Source organism: Vulpes lagopus, chromosome 8 (genome assembly GCF_018345385.1).
Source record: "Vulpes lagopus strain Blue_001 chromosome 8, ASM1834538v1, whole genome shotgun sequence".
NCBI lineage: Eukaryota > Metazoa > Chordata > Mammalia > Carnivora > Canidae > Vulpes > Vulpes lagopus.
The window spans coordinates 130,425,642-130,446,122 of NC_054831.1; the positions used below are offsets into that span (position 1 = coordinate 130,425,642).

Below are 20,481 nucleotides of genomic sequence, written 5' to 3' on the forward strand. Positions count from 1 at the left end.
GACGAGCAGCCCCAGGGGGCCCGGATCCCGCACCGGCTGCGCCCCTGCGGCAACTCAGCAGCACCCGGCGGGCGAGGGCGGCGGGGACCGGGGCGGGGGCGGGCGGGGCGCAGGAAGCCGCAGCGCGGAGCTGCCGTTAGTGGGGACGGCGGGGAAGGGCCTCCCGCCGCGGGCTCGGGCCGCCCAGCCCCGCAGGCCCCCGCCGCGCCGGCCCCCGCCCGCGAGCGTCGGGAGCAGCGTCGGGGCAGCGTCGGGGGCAGGGGTGGGGGCAGGGGTGGGGGGAGCGGGGACCCCGCCGAGCGGGGGTGCGGGGCTGCGGGGGCGCGGCGAGGGCGCGGGGTGCCGCGGGGCGCGGGGACTGCCGCTCCGGCCCGCCCCCTGGCGCGCGCCCGCCTTCCCGCCCGCGCGCGCCGCCGCCTCGCCCCGCGGCCTCCGCCCGCCCAGCGCGCGCCCGCGGCCTCCTACCTTCGCGCGCCGCCGCCGCCGCCGCCAGGGCCGCCGCACGGGCCGGGCGGGGCGGGGCGTGCTCGGGGCGGGGCCACGAGGGGCGGGGTCACGAGGGGGCGGAGCATCCTGGGGGCGTGGTTACCCGGGAGCGTGCTCGGGGCGGGGCTACCAGGGGGCGTGGCCGCCGGGGGCGGAGCGTGCCCGGGAGGCCGCTTCGGGGGCGGGGCCTGCGTTCCCGCGTAGCCCCGGGCGAAGGGCGCGGGACCCGGGGGCGGCCCCCAGCTGTCGCGCGCTGGCGAGGGGCGGGTCCCCGGGGAGGGTTTTTCCAACACGCCCCCTTCTGCCGCTCCGGACGGCCCAGCAAACCGGGGCCATCCGCTCCTCGTGCATAAGGGGCAATTGAAGATTAAGCAAGTGCCAAGGTCGCCAAGCTGCAAGGAGGCGGAGTAGAATGGAGCCCACGCCCAGCTGCAGTCCCGGGCTCTCGTCCGTGCTCCCTGACCCCGCCGGCCGGAGGGTCGTTCCCCGCCCGCACGCGCTGAGGCTTCGGTGACTGCGGCCCGGAGAACGTCTTCCCGATTGCCCTGCAACCTGCCGGAGCCCTCTGGCCTCAGTTTGTTCATCTGTGAAGCGCCCGAACCCCATCGGCTGCCCATGCCCCACTCTCTCGCAAACTCATGTGCCTTCTCCCCAAATGGGATAAGGATTAGATCCTAGAGGAAGCCAGGCCTTTTCTTTTCTTTTAAAGCAATCCCTGCACCCAACGAGGGGCTCGAACTCAACCCGGAGGTGGGGTCAAGAGTCTCAAGCTCCGCGGGCTGAGCCAGCCAGGCGCTCCGAGAAACCATGCTTTCGGAAGCAAATAGTGATCCGTCGTTCGTGTTGTATCAGTAAATTAGATTGTACCCACCCACGGGGCCTCAATCTCCCTGTTCTCCAAAGCATTGAATCAAATCATCCGTTTTCAAAGGGGGAGGCAGGTCTGAATCTCTAGAGCAGAAAGAGGGGTGTGCTTGGTCTGAAAACACATGTTTACTTTTATGTTTTTTTAAAAAGATTGAATTATTTGACACAGAGAGAGCGCACACAAACAGGGGGAGAGGGAGAGGCAGGAGAAGCCGACTCCAGCTCTATCCCAGGGCCCCCGGATCATGACCTGAGCCCAAAGCAGACGCTCAACCACGGAGCCACCCAGCGGCCCTAATTTTATGAGTTTATATTTGGAAAACAGTCAATAGATGGGTAGAAAGGGGAGTGGGAGTTTCCTCTTTCTCAAAGGAGAGCCTGGGTTTTACATTCAAGTCCTGACACCCTGCGGTGGCGCAAGCAAGGCTGTAGCCTGGGCCAGGGCTCAGAGTATTGGTCAAGAAAGGTTTGGGTCAGTCCCTGGGGTTTGGGGACAGAAAGGCAGGGCTGTGAGGTAGGGAGGAGAAGGCACAACTTCCCAAGGGAGGGCTGTCTGACATTGGCCAGTAACCACACCTGGCCCCCAGGTATCCCCACATGGCCCAGGTCTGTGTCACCCTTCCCGGGGTCCCCAGACTTGCTGGGTCCCCAGCCAGGTCCTGACAGGCTCATGGCCTCAGCAGTCCACAGCTGACCCTGCAGGTCCCTACAGAGCACTCACTCCAGAAAGCTCCTCCCAACACCAGAGTTGGGGTTCAGCCCCCATCCCTGTCCCTCCCTTCAGCAGACCTGCCTGTGGCCTCCACCACGTATCCCTTTACCAGTTCCTGCATCCCAAGGCAGCCCACACTGGCTGTGCACCACACTGTCCTGGCTGCTTCCTCTTACGTTTTCTCATTCTATCCTCAGCCCCTTTTAAACACTCTGTGAAACAGGATCTAGGCTGTGAAGCAGGTTCTAGAATTATTTCTATTTTACAGATGAGGAAACTGAGACTCAGAGAGGTAGTCACTTGCCCAAGGATACATGGCAGGGAGTTCAGTGACTTTCAATCCCTCCTTTCCTCTACACCATGGTACCTCATGTGAGACTTTGGGAGGGACAGCAAACCCAGTGACTCTCTCCTGACCCTCTTACCCCAGACCCCACATGACCCTTCTGGGGAGGGGGGTCCCCAGGCCTCCTCAGGAGGCCTCGGGCTCCCCTCTGTGAAGAGGCTGGGTGCCCTGCTGTGCTGAATCTGTGGCTCTGCTCAGCTCAGCCTGGCCAGTGGTCATTTGAATCCCAGAACTGCTGCCCACTGGTCACCCTGCCCCATAACCAGATGGTGCTCAGCCCGGAGACCCTAGGACCAGCCACCAGAAGGGAGTTGTGCCAGGGGCTCACCTGCTCCCTGCAGAGGGTTCTAAATCTGCAGCTCAGGTCACAGGAAAACAAGTGACTGGAATTACCACCCCAGGGTTGCTAGGGCCAAATGCCTGCCAAATCCAGGTGCTAGGCTGGGTTGGACTCTGGCCACCATCCACAAAACCATTACCAGGAGGCTTAGAGAATGGGCGTTCTGATTAGCCGGGTTCACTGGATATCTTAAGGTAACATGCAAAGTCTTTATTTTATTTATTATTTATTATTTTTTTGCAAAGTCTTTCTGTAATGTCCGCTTGAATAGCAAAAAAATTAGAAAGGGTTATTCATTTAATGAAAAACCATGAGGTCATTCCAAATGTTATACAACATTAAATGCCTGGAGAAATAGTTAGAAGTTATTAAGTGAAACGGTCCAGAACATTGGACAGAATATAAGCCCATATTCTTTAAGTAAAATTTATTTACTGTTTATATGTAACAAGATGAAGACACTAAAATGCTCACTCTGTTCTGTATCTTTGGGTATGGATATGACAGATGAGACACAGAGAGAGAGGCAGAAACACAGGCAGAGGGAGAAGCAGGCTCCCTGTGGGGAGCCCGATGCGGGACTTGATCCCAGGACCCCAGGGTCACCCCAAGCTGAGCCACTCAGGTGTCCGGAGAGATGACCTTTTAAATGTAGATTTTTTTTTTTAAGATTTATTTATTCATTCAGGGAGAGCGAGAGAGAGGCAGAGACACAGGCAGAGGGAGAAGCAGGCTCCATGCAGGGAGCCCGACGTGGGACTCGATCCCCGGTCTCCAGGATCAGGCTCTGGGCTGCAGGCGGCGCTAAACTGCTGCGCCACCAGGGCTACCCTAGATTTTCTTTCTTTGACAAGATAGTACATTGGGGCGCCTGGGTGGCTCAGTGGTTGAGCATCTGCCTTTGGCTCAGATTCCGGGGTCCTGGGACCTGTGGGGTGCTATTTCCTGTATATCTTTCTAGAGATACTTTATGCACATAAAATATCTTTCCCTTCCCATTTACCTAAAAAAGCATATTCTATCTACACCTTATTTTGTACCTGGCTGCCTGCCCTAGATAAAGCGCAATGATAGCTCCTTACCGCTATAGAAATAGCTTTTCCATTCTGTTTTTCCCAAAAAATCTAGTATTCTGCTATATGGACGTATCTAAATTCATAAAACCCATCCCTTTCTGATGGATCGTGTAGTGGGTAGACTGTGGTGAGTTGAATTGTGTCCCCCCAAAAGATATGTTCAAATCCCAACCCCCAATACCTGCGAATGTGAACTTATTTGGAAATAGGGCCTTTGAAGATGTAATTAAGGATTTTGAGATAAAATTGTCCTGGGTTGAAGGTCCACCTAAGTCCAGGGGTGGGCCCTAATTCAGTGCAGGGTGTCCTTATAAGGGGAGGGAACACACACAGACACAAGCCCACGTGAAGACAGAGGCAGAGATGAGGTCATGTTCCTACAAATCAAGCAGTGCTTGGGATGATCGTGAATACTTTGTGGTTTTGTTTTCGTACCTGCATTACATTTGTAATCCAGAAGATTGATTACGATCTCTAAGTATCTGTCTACTTTCAAGCTGCAGTAGGGAAAAACTGGCCTTTCCCCAACTCCAGTCCATTCCATCCACAGGGCATGGCATCCGTCACTCTGCTCAGAGAAATCAACAGCTATTGGGAGCCTACTAGAGAGCCTACTATGTGCCGTGATGCCGGCAGTGGCTTCTAATCTCCTAGGAGGCAAAGCCTCCCCCCTGACCTGTCACTCGATACCTGCCGTACTGCAGCTTCCTTGATCTACTAGGAGAACGGGAACTTCCATGGATTAACCAGGTCCTCGGTGCCAGTCCTGGAGGCAGCGCTGATTGAGCAGATCGACCTGATTAAAAGCATGGATGTGGGAGCCAGATGCCTGAGTTCCAGTCCCAGCTCTGCCACTTAGCAGCCATGTGACTCTGGGCAAACTAACCTAATCTCACTGCTTTGGTCTCATGATTCGTAAAACGGATGAGCACCTACCTTGCGGGGCTGCCGTGCTGGTGAATGGAGCTTGATGCCAAGCGCATGGAACAGCGCCCAGCGCAGAGTAAGCATCACTGAGCGACAGCTGCCATCAACATGAAGGGGAAGGAAGGGACAAAGAGAGCATGTGAAGTGACCCCAGACACACACCAAAACCACACATCTGTCCAGATGCTTTTCTCCGAGACTCCGACTTCAAACACACTTTGCTCACCTCTTGCCTTAGTCATCTATGACTGTGTAACAGGATTACCACAGACCTGCAGCTGAAGACATTCCCTGGCTGTTGCTGAGTTGGGAGTCTGGGCCTCTGCACAGCTGCAGTCAAGGCTTGGCCAGGGCTGCGGCTCATCTGAACGACCGACCAGCTTCCAAGCTCACGTGGTTTGGGCAGTGCTCCCTTCCTGGCTGACTGCCGGGACTAGGAGCTTTGGTCCCCCGTTGACCATCAGCCTGCAGCTGCCCTCCATTCCCTGGCTCTTTGACCCTCCGACCAGGGCAGCACACACACGGCAGCTTGCTTCGCTAAAGCCAGTGAGAGGATCTCAGAGGGACAGAAGTGATGTTCTGTAACATAATCACGGAAGCAACATCGTCGTGTCACCTTTGCCTTACTGCGTTACTTAGAAGTCACCGGTCTAACCGACATTGGAAGGAGATGGCAGATGTGCACACCCAGTGGTGGCAGTTGTGGGAGGCCACCTTCATCTTCGACTCCCCGTTCTATAGAGCTCAGGCTGAGCCTCACACTTTCCCAACTGCACCCCAGCAATTTGGAAGCTCCATCAGGTGTCTAATTGAGAAGCCTGATTTGGTATTGGGGATTTTCTGGGGGACCCTGATCCCGTAGCAGGTTTTTTTTTCAGCCAGGATTTCCAGTTGGTGATGATAAGGATCAAACTGTGTCTTACCCCACTCCCACCCCTCACAGATCTGCCAAGGTGTTTTTCAGGTTAGATCCTTGATGGCTGCCTCACCATCCCCATTATGAGTAATGGTTCCAGGTAAGTTACCTGATTCTAGAGGTAATTAAGGCCAAACTATGGGATGGGCACCTGCTAGCACATCTATGCCCCCTGTGAGTGACACGTGGGTTAAGGAAGGAGCCCGTGGTCACACACCTAACCAGGAGAGAGCCTAGATCCAAAGCCCAGGTCCATCTCCAGAACCCAAGAGCCCACCTCCAAGGGGAGGTACGTCTACTCAAGGGTTCCTTCAAGGTAAGTTTCCTCCGTTCTAGCCTGCAAGCATTTAGGAAAAAAGATGGGAGGTAATGGGCAACAGACAAAAAGTTTAATACTCCTGAGACCTCTTTGATGCAAATTCCTTACTCTTATTCAAAGGGCAGAGAATTCTCCATTCTAATTTTCTACGTTCCCCCCCTTATACGGTTTATTAGCAGAGTGGCCATTTCCATAACTAACAACCACAGCTTTCTTACCAAAGCCTCGGGCACAGAAGAGCTGTGGCCTTTGGTTTTCAAGCCTTCTGCGTGCCTGTACACCCTTACTATTTAGGGGAATGCTTCCACAGTGAGGTCTTGTGGGGAGGCATAGGGGCCCTCTCCCACATTACAAGCCAGAATGTCCCAGAATGACAAAAAGACTGTGCTCTTCTAGATGCACAGCAGAGAAGTTACTGGTTGCCTTAGGGCAGTAAGACCTGATTCTCTTATTTTGGCTAATCTGACACCCTGGCACCAGACTTTAAATCTGGACACACGATCAATGTAAGACGTGGCTGAGTGTCTAGCCGTGGCACCCTGGATGGTTTAGTGCCCATGCTGCCAAAAACATGTTCATCTTTGACATACATTGACAGAAGTAAAAACATTTATTTTATCATCTTCGGAATCTGGTCCCACAAAAAAGGCCAACACTTTTTTCAGTTCATTGTCTTGACCCTTCGAAAAATAGATCTTTCAATTCAGAGGTAAGGTATGTTGATAAAAGCAAATTTAGAGGTGTGCTCAGATAAAATTATTTCTCATAAACCAGTAATACAGGCAACCCTAGGCTTCCAGTTCACTCAGAACTCCTTCTGTCATGTACAGTCTCTGAAGGAGAAAAGAAAGTAAGAGGTTGTCTGCAGACAAGGCACTTCAGAAACCACCACGGAGAAAATCCGAGTCCCCTGGGGTCAGCCCCTGAGCCCAGACAGCTGTCAACAGACAGAAAAGCCAAACCCCCCACCTCCATGAGAACAGTTCCTCCGACTTTCCTGCTCAAACACTCTTCCACCTGGCTCCCAGGGCCTGCCTCAGCTCTGCATTGCCCACCTGGCCCACAAGACCCAGCAACCAGGCCACTTGGACGCCGCTTTCTGAAGCTCAGAGCAGTTCCTGCGGCAGACGGTGCGGAATGCTTTCAGAGGCCCCTGCTGGACATCTTACAGGAGCAGGCCCTTTTGCAAAGGCGAGTTAGTGCAGATCAGCACGTTAGCAAAGCAAATATTAAAATTTTTTAAAAAGCTAGTTAATACTCTTGATTTCCCTCCTGATTATCTGTTCAAGCTGCAGCCTATAAACCTGACAGAAATCAGGAAGGAATCCCCCCGCTGAAGGCACCTTGAAGGAAGCGGCTACAGCCAGTGAGAGTGCAGAAAGCCTTCCTTCTGGACAGTGATCATGGGACACCTGTAACCACTGAGAAGGGCCCAGCTGAGGCCAGGCAGCACACTCAACCCCTTCTTTGGCTTTGGGGGGCTTCTGTTTAATATGGATCGCAGTGATGGAAGCAGCAGTCTCAGAGTCTCTCATGTCAAGAGAGACAGGGACAGGGATACTGGAGCTTTTCTCCTCCTGTGTTCTGGCTGCACAGTTGAATCCCAAGAAACACTGACATGGTGCCAATTTACTGCCTAACATGTCAATCTTTCAAGAAAGTCAGGTGAGGAGAGACAGTCACGCTCCAAACAGAAGCTGGCCAGGGAGTGCTTCGTCCTCCTTCCTTTGGCCCAGGTGAGGCGGCTCCTTTCCAGAAATTGTTATGAGGAAAAAGAAGGGTATGCTCAGATCAGAACTGGACCCAGCCTGTGCCTGGTTGAGTCTGACTGGAAGTCGACCTACAAAAGGAAAAAAAGGGAGAGGAGGGAGACTTCAGATGCTTGAAAATACTAAGTCGATAAAACGTGGCTTCTCTCTGGGCAGTAAGAGTTCCAAGAAGTCAGTCTCTGAATGTTCTAGAGCAGGGGTCAGCAAACTACAGCCCAGGAACCAAACCTAGTCCTCTGTTTCTGTAAATTAACTTTTTTTGGCACATATCCATGCCCATCCACTTACATACCACCTGAGGCTGCTTTTGAGCTACAAAAACAGAGTAGAGACCATAAGGTCTTTAGAGTCTAAATGATCTGCTAGCTGGTCCTCTACAGAAAACACGTGCTGAGTCCTGTCCTACAGTCTATCCCTGTAAACAATGGTGCAGTAAGTTTCTAGCATCTCTTCACCTCAATTCCAAGGAAAGGCTTGAAATTTTATTGAGGCAGAGAAGGCAAGAGACCATGAGACTGGACTAAGGCTAGAACCAAGATTAGCTCTCAGCCAGGTATTCTGAGATAGCTGGGGCAGGAGTAAGGGAGTGTGGGGTAGAGAAGAAGGGGGAGCTGCTACTGGGGACAAGCCAAAGGTGGATGGAAGACCAGGAAGACTGACAGTGTACCCCAGGTCACCTAGCAGTAGAGATCGCAAAAAGCCTTCCCGGAGAGAAGTATGGCACCCCAAGCAGGCACTGTGGGGCTCTGTCACTGGCTGGCCTGAAAATATCCAAGTCAGAGCTGTGGCTCCAGACACCAGGATAAAAGCATCTGGAGCAATCCCATGTTTCTAGGGAAACCGCCCTGGCCCCAGTCCCACCACAAAAATGTGACCCTCCTCACCCTGCAGATTTGGTAAAGTCTCCCCAGATGTCGGTGGTGGCAGTAGTGGCAGGCTTGGGTTGTGGCCAGGACGTGGTGGCACCTCCTACTGATGTCCCCAAATCCGACGGTCAGAGAGAGAAGAAAAGGAGACACGGGAGTCAGAGATCTCTCTTTCTGGTGATCTCTGAAATCAGTCTCATGATTCCAGGTGGCTGAGAGAAACAGAGACCAGCTCCGGGACAAAAAACCCCAGTGAGCGGCCACATTTCTGCCATCTGCTCACGAGCCCTTGAGGGCTCCTGGAGAAAAGGGGAGGGGGAGAGTGCCAGTGAGGATGAGTCCCACATCATTTGTCACTCATACCCGAAGCTGGCCTTGTAGTCAACTGCTCACGTTGGCAGTCTGCTTAAAATTTACTATCTCCTGCCCTGGCTCCTTGAATGGAGAATGCCCACCAACGATGCAAGGTCATCTTCACATAAAGCCCTCACTCAATCCAGTGTCTGGATCAACTGAATGAAAAAGTTATGCTTCAGACCTGTGCCAGGTGATGGGACCCAAGCTGGTAAGGGTTTGGGGAGAATCTCTTCATAGGGTGGAGGTGGGGCACACTGGGACTGCAGTGCCTGCTTCTGTGCTCCTCTGGCACCTCCCCCAGTGCCGCATCCCTGGGAAAGGCCCTGTGCCCTCGGCCCTTCCACCAATTTGCTACTTCTAATCTGCTCTGGGCTGGGAGACCAGATAACATCAAGGCCCTCAAATATTTAGTTTTACAGTTACCAAGTGCTTATCACTGTCTCATTCAGACGCGCTCACAGTCCCTGGGGGAGGACAGGCCAGGACCAATTACATGACTTCATGCACTCCCCTCAAGTCTTGTTTCCTTATCTCCCAAAAGGGGAGGATGACAGCGATTTCACAGAACCAGTTTATGCTATAAGAGTTAACAGTGGAATGCACGTGCCGGTGGGAATGGCCACATCAGTGTTACGACACCTGACAAACACTTAGTGCTTTAGGTACCGTGAGTGTTACTCACGGATGAGCTCATTTGATCCTCACCAGAAATCCACACTGTAGGTACCATGACTGCCCCCATCCTACAGATGAGAACACTGAGCCACAGCGAAGCAGGCCCTCTTCTGCCTACCACACAACCGATAAGCTACAACCAGAACTCGCCCAGTCCGGTTTGAAAGCATACGAAGCGCTCAATGAATGGTGCTCTTTGTGGCTCCTTATTTGACCCCAAAACACTAATTGCTTGTTTTGTACATTAAAATGTAAGCCCTTCAGTGGAGCCTGGGGGGGGCTCAGTCAGGTATCAGTCCATAGGCTCAGGTCAAGATCTCAGGGTTCTGAGATCCAGCCCCACATCAGGCTCTCCCCTCCAGGTGGAGTCTCTTTGAGAGTCTCCCACTGCCCCTGCCCATGCCTGATCTCTCAAAATAAAGAAATGAAATCATAAAAAAAAAAAAAAAAGACCACAAGCCCTTGAGAGAACTTGTGCTGTACTTGCAGGTTTCCCAGGGCCTAAAACACTGCCTGGCACATAACAGATACTCTGTATTAGCTGTTAAACATGCACCAGCAACTGAGGGATGGCCTGAAATAGTGGCTCGCAGACCTTGGTGAGCTTACAAATAACATTAAGAACGCAGATTCCTGTCCATGTCCCTGGTGATGTCAAGGTAGGCGGGCCTGTTACCTCACTCTGAGAAGCAATGCTCAGAGCAGTTCCTGGTGCCGGGGTGTGGGCTTGCTGACTCCTACTCCTGCCCACTCCTGAGTGGGAATTCCCCACAGGGCTGAGGTTGGAAGCCTGACCTCCAGATGGGGAAGCCAATGTCCACACCCATAAAAGAGAAAGAAAGCAGGCTTCCTGCCTAGATCCTGACACACACCCCCAGAAACTGGTGAGACCGGTGTGGGGAAACTGGGGTGGCAACAAGCCCCCAGCCTAGGGAAGCCAAGGGAATGGGCTAGCTCCCCAGCACTATCAGTAGCTGGTACTGGGCACTGAGCTTCTGGAATCCCAGGGTCTCCAAAAGCCGTTTCTTACACCTCAGAACAAGCACCCAGCATAGTGTGCTGGGGGAGTGGCCTCTCAGCTCCCCAGCACCTCGCTAGGGAACTTGCTCCAACCTAAATTCCCCATTTTATTTCCCACTACCTAACTTAGCATACTTATGCTACATCCATTTCTCTACACACACCAGGTATTTAAAAATCTGAGCCTTATTCGAAATCTTCTGTCTGGAACACCAAACACCTCCTGCCCCAGTCTCCTTCCTTCTAGACCCACCTCAATGCCACCTTTTCCATGGAGCCTCCCCACAACATATTGGCTGGAAGTATATGGACCCATACATTTGGTCTTTGTGCCTAGGATCTAGGCAGACCGTGTCTCTATCACCCACCCTCTCAACCAACACTGAGCAGCCTCTGAGAACCAAAAACTCATGTGCTGATGATTTCACAGCAAATCAGTGTCACAACAAAAAAGCCGCAGCCCCTGCCCATCAGGAGTAGACAGAGGCACTGAAGGGGTAAGTGGCAGGTATCAGGACACAGAGAAACCCCTGACCCAGTCTGGGCAGGATCACATACAGGTGACAAGTGATAGATAGTGTGAATGAAGGAGGGTCCACCATGGGGCACCAGCTGCCAGCAGGGAGAAGAACCCACCACTGTGGGGTTAGCAGCAAGTATAGTCACTCCTGAGCACTGACCTGAACTGGGAGCAACTGCTGTCTGGACGACGGGGGCACCCCCAGACAACTGCTCCCCAGGGGGAGGGATCAGGGTGGAGGTTTTCCCCCCTGGGGGTGGGGGAAGCAGGCTCAGTCCTCCTGTGCTTGCAGGCCGTGCTCGGGGAGTCCCAGCTGCTCCTTCCTTCTTCTTCATGTTCTGAAAAGAGAAAAGGAATGCAAACCAGTCAGTTCTGCTGGGGCCCCCATGCTAATCGGAAAGCCCCACAAAGAGGGCCAAGCCCCAAATATCTATATAACCATCTGGTCAAGAGCTATCCAGCACCCTCTCTGTGGTGAGCTGTGTTCAATACTTCACAATTCTAGAGCTACCCAAATATATCTAATTTGAAAACTCAGCCCTGGGTTCATTAATCATCAGGAAGATACAAATTGAACCACAAATGAAAACTAGTGCTATACCATTACACACCCACTAGAATGGCTACAAGCTAGATCATCAAGTACTGACAAGGAAGTAGAACAACCAGCACACTCACTCATGCGCTGCTGGTGGGAGTGTAAACAGGGAAAACTACTTGGAAAAACTCTGGAAGAATCTAGAGCTGAACACGTGCATGAAAAGACATGAACTTGGGAGATTCACAGCCGCACCATTTGTCATAGCTCCAACCTGGCAATTACCCCAATGTCCATCGTTGCTTAAACAATAACACGGGGGGACGACAACAAGCCTGGGTGGCTCAGCTGGTTAAGCGTCTGACTCTTGGATTCAGTTCAGGTTGTGGGCTCTAGCCCTGAGACGGTCTCCATGCTCAGTGTGGAGTCTCCTTAAGGATTCTCCCTCTGCCTCTACCCCTCCCCTGCCCTCAAATAAATCTTAAAAGAAAAAAAACTAACACGGACATATTCTCATAATGAAATATGCCACCGCAGTGACAATGGACAAACTAGATGCAACAAATCAGGGGCTCTCACAAATGCTACACCGGGTAAAGCAGCCACACACAGTAGAATACAAACTGGCAGGATCCATTCATAAAAATTGAAAAACCAAATCTAGGGCATTCAACCTCAGGACCGTGGTTACTCTGTCCTATGGACAGAACCAGAATGGTGATAATCAATGCCTCTTGATCTGGGTTTGCATGGGTACATTTGGTTTTCAAAAATCCACAGATTTCTACATTTATACTGTGTGTACTTTTCTGTATGTATATTGTACTTCCATAAAACATTAAAAACAAAACAAAAACCTGAGCCTCAATGGGAAACCAGTGCAAGTTATAAAGATGAAGACGCAGTTTCCACCTTGTAAGGAGCAGTAGCTTAATCCAATGTTAAAGCCAGAGTCCTCAAGTCAGAAATCTCAAAACCCTCAGTGAGTCCAGCTGTGCTGGTTATTTCCAGCTCTACAACCTGGGCAAGTCCCTTAAACTCTCCAAGGCTCAATTTCCTATAAAGTGGGAGAATGTTCATAGAAATGCCTAAAAATTCATAGAATTTATAGAAGTGCCTAAAAACACACTACCTGGCACACAGCTGATGCTCATTAAATGTTAGTTTCCTCCCAGCAAGAGAGGAATCACATCCCAACCAGTCCAGTGGACATGACCTGTATTTTCTCTTAAGGGCCAGTTGGCCAACGTCAAGGGTCCCAAATCACCAGCGTGAAGCAGAAAAGAGGAGAAAGAGATAGTAAATAAAGAGTTAAGTAAAGAAGAAGAGCATTATTTTAAGGTTACACAGTTTCTTCCAAAAACATTTCCATTTGGTCTTGGTTCCCCAAAATCACCTCCAACCCCATTCCCTGTAGCCAGGTGAGGACCAAGTTCTGGCCACCGGCCCAGCCCTACCTTTTCCCATTCTCAACAGGAACTAACAATGGGAAACCCAGATGCAGGGCAACTCAGGATGAAGACACGGGGTGTCAGGACACCACCAGCAGCAGCAAAAGCTGCCCATGACTCCCAGCACCCATCTCAATACCTTCTGGCCCAGAGCTCTCCCAAATCTTCCTTCCTCGAGATGCCAAGCCATGGGGCAGCTGATCCCCATTCTAACAGCCTGGTCAAAAACGCCAGCTCCGGCAACAAGTGAATAATGCTCCTTTTCAACTCAGAGAGGCTTTGCACATGCTGTTCCCTCTGCTTGACCACCCCCTTTCCAACTTCCTTACAGGTCACTTCTTCCAGGAACCCCTCCTTGCTTCCCCTGCGAGCTGCATGCCCCTCCTTTAGGAGCTCCCAGCATCGAGCGCATCCCCTCCCCTGCCAAGTTGTGGTCACATCTCGTCTCATCCATCTCTGTTTAACTCTGAGCTCCAAGAGAGTAGACCTCTCTCATTCACCGCCAGCACGGGACCTGGCACAAGGCAGCTGATCCACAAACATATGTTCAACTGATGGAACTGAACTGTGGGAAAGAGGGGTGAGCTCTGGGCCAGGCTTGGGTACTGGCTGGCAAAGACAAGTGAGTATGGGACTCACCGCGATGTTGAGCTTGATAGTCTGGCCCTCTTTGAAGCCTAGGTCCAACTTGGGGCCCTGGTCTGGGTTCTGGGCTTGTTTTGCAAATTCACACTGCTGTTTCACCCACCTGAGAGGACAGGAAGAAAAAGGTGAGGATGAGGCCAGGTGCCCTGCATTCACCTCCCTCACTCCACCCCTACCTGCCATCGGTCCAAGACAAAGCATTTACGTGGCAGAAAGAGCCCACGCAGGGGGCTTGAGTAGTGGGCCTGAATTCAAATCCTGACTTTGTGGGGATACCTGGGTGGCTCAGTGGTTTAGCGCCTGTCTTTGGCCTAGGGCATGATCCTGGAGTCCCGGGATTGAGTCCTGCATCAGGCTCCCTGCATGGAGCCTGCTTCTCCCTCTGCCTGTGTCTCTGCCTCTCTCTCTCTCTCTCTCTCTCTGTCTCTCATTAATAAATAAAATCTTTAAAAACAAAAACAAATCCTGACTCTGACACTAACTAGCTGCACGCACATCAGTTTCCTCATCAACAAAATGGGATGGCAATCTTGTATGTCTTAAAGACCGCTATGAAAATTCAGTGAGCTCATTTATGTAAAAGAAGGTCCTGACACTGGTCTTCAGGAAATATGAAAACCTGGCCCTCTCCTCCCCAGCACCCGGCATGAGGACCAAGACAATGTATCCACATCCCCCACCCAAGGCCTCATAAAGTAGATGGTGAGACAAGACAGATGTCCAGAAAGTAGAGGGCAACACAAAGGTTGCCCCCACCCTCCAAACAATATCCATCCAGGAGCCACCTGGGCAGGGATACCAGGCCAGGAAAGAGCCAGAGGTGTCCACGTGAGAGGCTGCACACTCTCCAACTTGCCAGCAGCCAGAAAGGGAGGCCTACAGGTGGCAAGGGGGCAGTCTCTCCTGCCCTGCCCCTTAGCTTTAGAAAGGACTCCCAGGACATCCGGATGGCAGGAGCAGCACCACTTATTGCATCACAGAGGAACAGGTTCAGGAAGGCCACATGTGCCTCCCATGGACTCTGGCTCCTCCAGTGCCTGGTAAGGGAAGAGGTATGGCACCTCAGAGGTTGGGCCAGCTGACCAGTGAGATGGGTCCGGGGCAGAGAGGACTTGAAGGTAGAGAAGGCAGCCGGCCCCAAAGGAGCAGTGAGGTTCCCTGAGGCTGCTAGCAGACGAACCCCAAGCAGCCACTGGGTATCCTAGGCTGGGAAACCATTCTGTCCCTGGAAAGAAGGGAGGAGGCCTGAGCATGTATCCTAGAACCACTCACTTGAAATGGTCCTGCAACGCAACGTTGAAGTCAAAGGCATCGCCTCGGTCCCCAAAGCCAATTCCAATAAATGCCCGGCGTCCTGGGGGACAACACATGATTAATCCCACTTGCCAGAGGAAACCCTTCTCACCGGGGAGAACCACCACGCCCTGCACGCACCATTTCCATCTTCGATGCGGATAACAAAGTATCTGCTGGAATCGGTCACGCTCTCCACAGCTGTGCCAGGAAACTGGTCCACCGGGGCCTGAGCAAAGAGCTCCCCTGGAAGCACAAGTTAGGGTGAGCCTTGAGCCCCCTTCCAGCTGAATTTTCTATCATACCACTGGGGCCTTTTCCCTGAAAGGCAGACAGTCAAACCTTACTCTGGGGTTCAAATCAAATCCATTCTGATGGACAGACCTATAACCTAAGAAAGGTTCAAGTCAGGGGGTGGCCTAGAAGACAGATATAGTCCACTTTTAATATTCTTAATTGCCAAACTTTTCAAAATCAAATTACACGGAAAATAATCCAGATTTCTGGCTTCTCTTACAATCCAAAGCTCTAGCAATGCTGGAACTCCATTCCCCCGGGAGCACTGCGGTAGCACCTACCTGCCTACACCCGAGAGCCCCGGAGCAGGCAGGCCCTGGTCCAGGTACCTGAGACAGGACTGTAGGGGAACCCAGGTGCACCCACAGAAGAATCTGAAGTAGCTGAGACAGGGCAAGAGGGCCAGTGGTTTTAAAAGGAGCCCCTGGCAAACACACCCCTTGCCACTCCAGCTCTCTATCCCCAGGACAGCACACACCCTTGGGGGCGTTCTAGACTCGCATCAATTCAGCAGGTGCTGACCTCTCTTCATGCTTTTAGTACTCGATCAAGGCTTCTCTACTCAATGCTGTGGTTCACAAGTGATTGTGCAATCAAGGCTGAACTGAATCCGAATCAGTGGCCCTACAGTCTATAGCCTCTTTTTTTTTTTTTAAAGATTTTATTTATTTATTCATGAGACACAGAGAAGCAAGCTCCCTGCAGGGAGCCCGATGTGGGACTCGAACCCAGAACTCTGTGATCACGCCCTGAGCCAAAGGAAGATGCTCAACCCCTGAGCCACCTAGGCATCCCAAGTCTAACGCTTCTTGATAATTTTTCTGCCCCACTCCCTTGTTTGGTCCCTGGGATTCTGGGAGTCACTTGAATGCCTTTGGCCTAGAGCAGTGATTCTCAACCTGGGGCGATTTTGCTCCCTCTCCCCCCAGGGGACATGTGCCAACGTGTGGAGACATTTTTGGTTTTTGCAACTTGGGGGGCTGCTACTGGCATCTGGTAGATAGAGCCAGGAATGTTGCTACATATCTGAAATCTGACTTGACAGCCCACAATATTCCCCTGGCCCAAATGCCACTGGCACTAAAGCTGAGAAGCCCTGGCCAAGGAGTGCAGAGAGACAAACAAGACTGAGCAGGGATGACCCTGCGTGGAAAGCATCCCGGGGTGGCTCCTGCATGGCAGCTGCGGTTCTAACTAGGTGATTCCCTTAAAGTCCACTTCCAGAAAACAGGTGTTGCCATCCCATGTGAGATCCCCTGGGACACCCCAGCAAACCTCACAGCCAGGGTTCTCTGGCCTCATCATAGCAGCCAATACCCAGCCAGCCCCATGCTGCAGAACAGATCGATGCTTTGGGTCACCTTGCAGTTCACAAAGCAACTGGATAAATGTGGGCTCACTTCGTATTTCCAACAATCTTGTGAAGTATGAACTCATATGATCCCCACTGCAAAAGGAGGCCGAGGCACTAGAGGTCATGTGGCTTGCCCCAGGTCTCACAGCTTGGACACAAGAGATGCAGTTCTAAGAGGCAGCCAGTTTTGCCTAGGATGTGCTCTAACCAAGAAAATCTCTACATGTTAGAGAAAAATAAATGACCGAATGGCATAATGTCCAGCTCAGCAGGAGCTGTGTCCAATCCCTGCTCTGGGGGCGGGGGCTCTTTCAGGCCACACTGCTCTCCACAGCTCACCCAGAGGCCCTGGTGGCACATGACTTCCACACAGATTTCCCCTAAGGTGACATCTGCCAGCTGACCCCAACACAGCCCAGCTTGGCTTGTCCTCTCACCAAAGAAAGAGCTGAGCAGGGCAGCTTCCAGCAGCTTCAGTTAATGGGTGTGGTCAGTCTGGGGAATTACATTTAGTTGATAAACAGAATTCCCGTTAAGAGGCAGAGCTCAAGAGCGGAGGGTTGTGAGTCTCCCTCCCCCACTCCCAGCTGATCTTCAAGGCAACTCTGGGGTTTTGTATCTGGGACCAACCTGCAGGTCTCCTCTCCCTGGATTCCAAAACTAGTATTTTCTTAAGCACGTCCCCCTCGCCCCCCACCAAAGACAGGTGCTTGATAGGAAATACTCCCTTTTACACCTGAAGACAGAGCTTTCTACAATTAAAGGTGGGGGGAATAGAGGCAGCTTAGAGGTACACTCAGGCCTTTCATTTCCAGGATCAGTTCCCATGACCCAAACGGACTGGCCGGGGCTGCTGCCGCTCCCTTCACAAAGTAGGAGTTTGGCATCTCAGCCCCACAGGGGCCTCCCTTGCCTTTACCTGAGGTCCTGTCCTCCAGCTTGATGTAGGCCACCTGCCCTTTTGCAGTGATCCGCAGCCGGCCACTCCATGATGGCTGGTCCAGCTGCCACTCCGCGGCCCTAAGGGGACAAAAATCATTGAGCCTCTGCTAGAGGCTCCTGCTCCATCGCTCTAGCGCTGGGGATGGGAATGAGAAGGGCAAGTGGGCTGCTTGCTCGTGACCAGAGACTGGCAAACTTTCTCTGAAAAGGGCCATCCAACCTCGGTCACAACTGCGCACTCGGTTGTCGTAGAGTAAGGGCAGCCATTGACAGTACCTGCATGTGCTGGTGCTTCACATATTTTGACTGAGTGTTTTCTACTGAGTGTGACTATTTCGGTGCAACTTGCTGGACCCTAAAAACCTGAATTTCAAATAACTTTCACATTAAGAAATGTCCTTTTTTTAAAATGCTCCCCAACTATTTAAAAACATAAAAACCATTCTTAGCTTGAGAGGCACACAAAAACAGGGTGGGTCACCGTTTGCCGACCCCAGTTCTAGACTACAGATACTTTTTCTCAAAAGTAGGACTTCCAGTTTTCTCCCAGTAAAAGCAGCAGCTCCTGGGCCTGCTGCTTAAGACGCTGCCAGGCTGCAGCGGCCAGAGCGACCAATTGACCAGAGACGATCTTCGAGGAAAAGTGGAGAGGGCGCAATCATTAGCAGAAAAGAGAAAAGGACAGCAACCATACGTGTGAGAAAAACAAATGGGTGTCTGAGAAATATAACCTCAAAGGTGCCCCAGGCCAAAAGAACCCCCAGGAAACCACGGACTTATCACAATAGCTTCTTTCGGGGCTTTTAAAGCAGTAACTTCACATTTTACTTCTAAGAAGCAGTTTGGCAAAACCCCCAACTGGCAAGAACCTTGGGTGTTTTCAAGAGGCTTTCCTTGGAAGTCCCTAAGCCTAAGTCAGGACGGCGAGCGATACCACTGGCTGTGGACGCAGGCTGTTCTCAAGGCCACACGAAGGCAGACGCTCAAGTCACAAGTCAGCAGACTCGGTTTCAGTTCCTCTTACTGGGGCAACACAAGCCTTAGATCCAAGCTAAGAGGAGCTCTGGGGGTCAAGTGCTTCCTCTGTGGGAAACCAGCCGGCCCGGACACTTGGGAACCTCACCCTGAGCGGGGCCAGGAGGCACCAAACCCAGCCCACTGGCAGGGGTCATCGCAGTAGACTGACCATCCCCAGTCTGGTGTCCCAGCTCCACCTTGTTAACTGTTTCTCTTGTCGCCTCCACACTACTCTTAAGTCACACCACGGGCGTAACAGGTGTTCACTGAAATAGTCTGTCTAGAAAATCAGCTATGGGTCTGCGTTAACGCGCCTGGAAAGTAACAAGAGGCCAGATGGGCGGATGCTGCACCTTCCTGCGGTGTGGGTCAATCCTGTATTTCCAAATGGCTGAGACTAATGGGGCTTTGGAGAGTGACCCCCCTCCATCCCCATCCCCACCACCTCATCCCTCCATCCCCACCACCTCATCCCTCCATCACCATCCTCACCCCTCTGTCCCCATCCCCACCCCCCTCCATCCCTACTCCCTCATCCCTCCATCTCCATCCTCATCCTTCTGTCCCCATCCCCACCCCCCTCCATCCCCACTCCCTCATCCCTCCATCTCCATCTTCATCCTTCTGTCCCCATCCCCACCCCCCTCCATCCCCATCCTCCCTCCGTCCCCATCCCCATCCCCCCTCCATCCCCATCCCCCCTCCGTCCCCACCCTCCACCCTCATTCCCACCACTCCACCCCCATCCCCTCTCCATCCCCACCCTCCACCCCCATCCCCATCATCCCCAGTCACCCCATCCCCCTCCATCTCCACCCCATCACCCCCATCCCCACCCTCCACCCCCACCCATCCCCCCTCCATCCCCCCTCCATCTCCACCCCACCCACCCCTCCATCCCCACCCCCCATCCCCACCCTACACCCCCATCCCCACCCCCCATCCCCCCTCCATCCCCACCTTCCACCCCCATCCCCACCCTCCATCCCCATCCCCACTCCGACCCAGGGGCACAGAACAGCCACAGACCACGCTGTGTGTAACAGGTGCACCCCCCCCCCCTCTCCCCCAACGCTTGGTAACAGAGGGCAGGCAGGACAGCAGCAGCGCGCGGTGCGAGGCCGCGGCCTTCCGTCCCCAGGGCGCTCCCGCCCCGCCCCCGCCGGCTCCTCCGCCGGCTCCTCCGCGGGCACCTGCGCCGGCCTCGCGGGTCAACGGCCCCGGGCAGCGGCGCCTCCCGGCTCGGGCCCTCCGCTCGCCGCCCCTGCGGCCGGTCCCCCCGAGGCCGGCGGGTCCGGGTCTCCCTCCCCGCTCTGGCGTCGGGCCGGGCGCCGCCGTCCTCCCACGGTCACCTGTAGCCACGGTTGGTGGCCCGCGGCGGGATGCGGTAGACGTGCACCTCGGGCTTGACGCAGAGCACCGACTCGTACTCGCCCTCCTCCATCTCGACGCCGGGGCCGCCGGACTTCCGGCCCCTTCCCCCCGCGGGCCGGAAGCGCCGCCACTCTATGACCCGTCGGGCTAGAGCGGCGGCGAGCGGGCCTCGGCTGGCCGGCCTCCCGCGCGCCCCCTGCTGGCGGCTCCGGCGCAAGACACGCGGCGGCCGGACCCCGGAGGCCTGGGGTCCCCTGCACGCCTGCGCCCGGGGCCCAGGGCATCCACCTGCAGCGCTCGCCCTGAAGCCACGGTCTCCTCCAGCCTTTGCTACCCTGGGCTCCACCTGAACGTCCTTCCTTCTCCCGACTCTA

At 53.4% G+C, this 20,481-nt stretch overlaps 1 protein-coding gene across 3 annotated transcripts; it reads right to left on the minus strand.

Moving 5' to 3' along the window:
- Nucleotides 1–3,759: 3,759 nt before the first annotated feature.
- Nucleotides 3,760–20,209, minus strand: NECAP2 (NECAP endocytosis associated 2). Of its 3 annotated transcripts, none has more exons than XM_041765936.1 (8): nt 20,086–20,209; nt 17,694–17,794; nt 15,265–15,369; nt 15,103–15,184; nt 13,825–13,933; nt 11,357–11,534; nt 8,643–8,727; nt 3,760–7,829 (listed from the first exon to the last, which is right to left on the minus strand). In XM_041765936.1, exons 1-8 carry the CDS (start codon nt 20,175–20,177, stop codon nt 7,781–7,783), a joined length of 801 nt encoding a protein of 266 aa, XP_041621870.1. In that variant the 5' UTR covers nt 20,178–20,209; the 3' UTR covers nt 3,760–7,780. The 3 variants fall into 3 exon arrangements, with proteins under 3 accessions (XP_041621870.1, XP_041621868.1, XP_041621867.1); XM_041765934.1 differs by having other exon boundaries at nt 8,643–8,730; XM_041765933.1 differs by lacking the exon at nt 8,643–8,727.
- Between the last annotated feature and the right edge of the window lie 272 nt (nt 20,210–20,481).

Bases quoted from the DNA above. Each gene is read 5' to 3' on its own strand.
- NECAP2 (XM_041765933.1), bottom strand. From the start codon at position 20,177: ATGGAGGAGGGCGAGTACGAGTCGGTGCTCTGCGTCAAGCCCGAGGTG. The intron at 15,185-15,264 runs GTGCGTGCAGGG...GTTGTCCCCCAG, and splicing joins CCGCATCGAAGATGGAAATG to GACGCCGGGCATTTATTGGA. The intron at 7,830-11,356 runs GTCAGTGCTCAG...TTCCTTTTGTAG, and splicing joins AGCAGTTGCTCCCAGTTCAG to GTCGACTTCCAGTCAGACTC.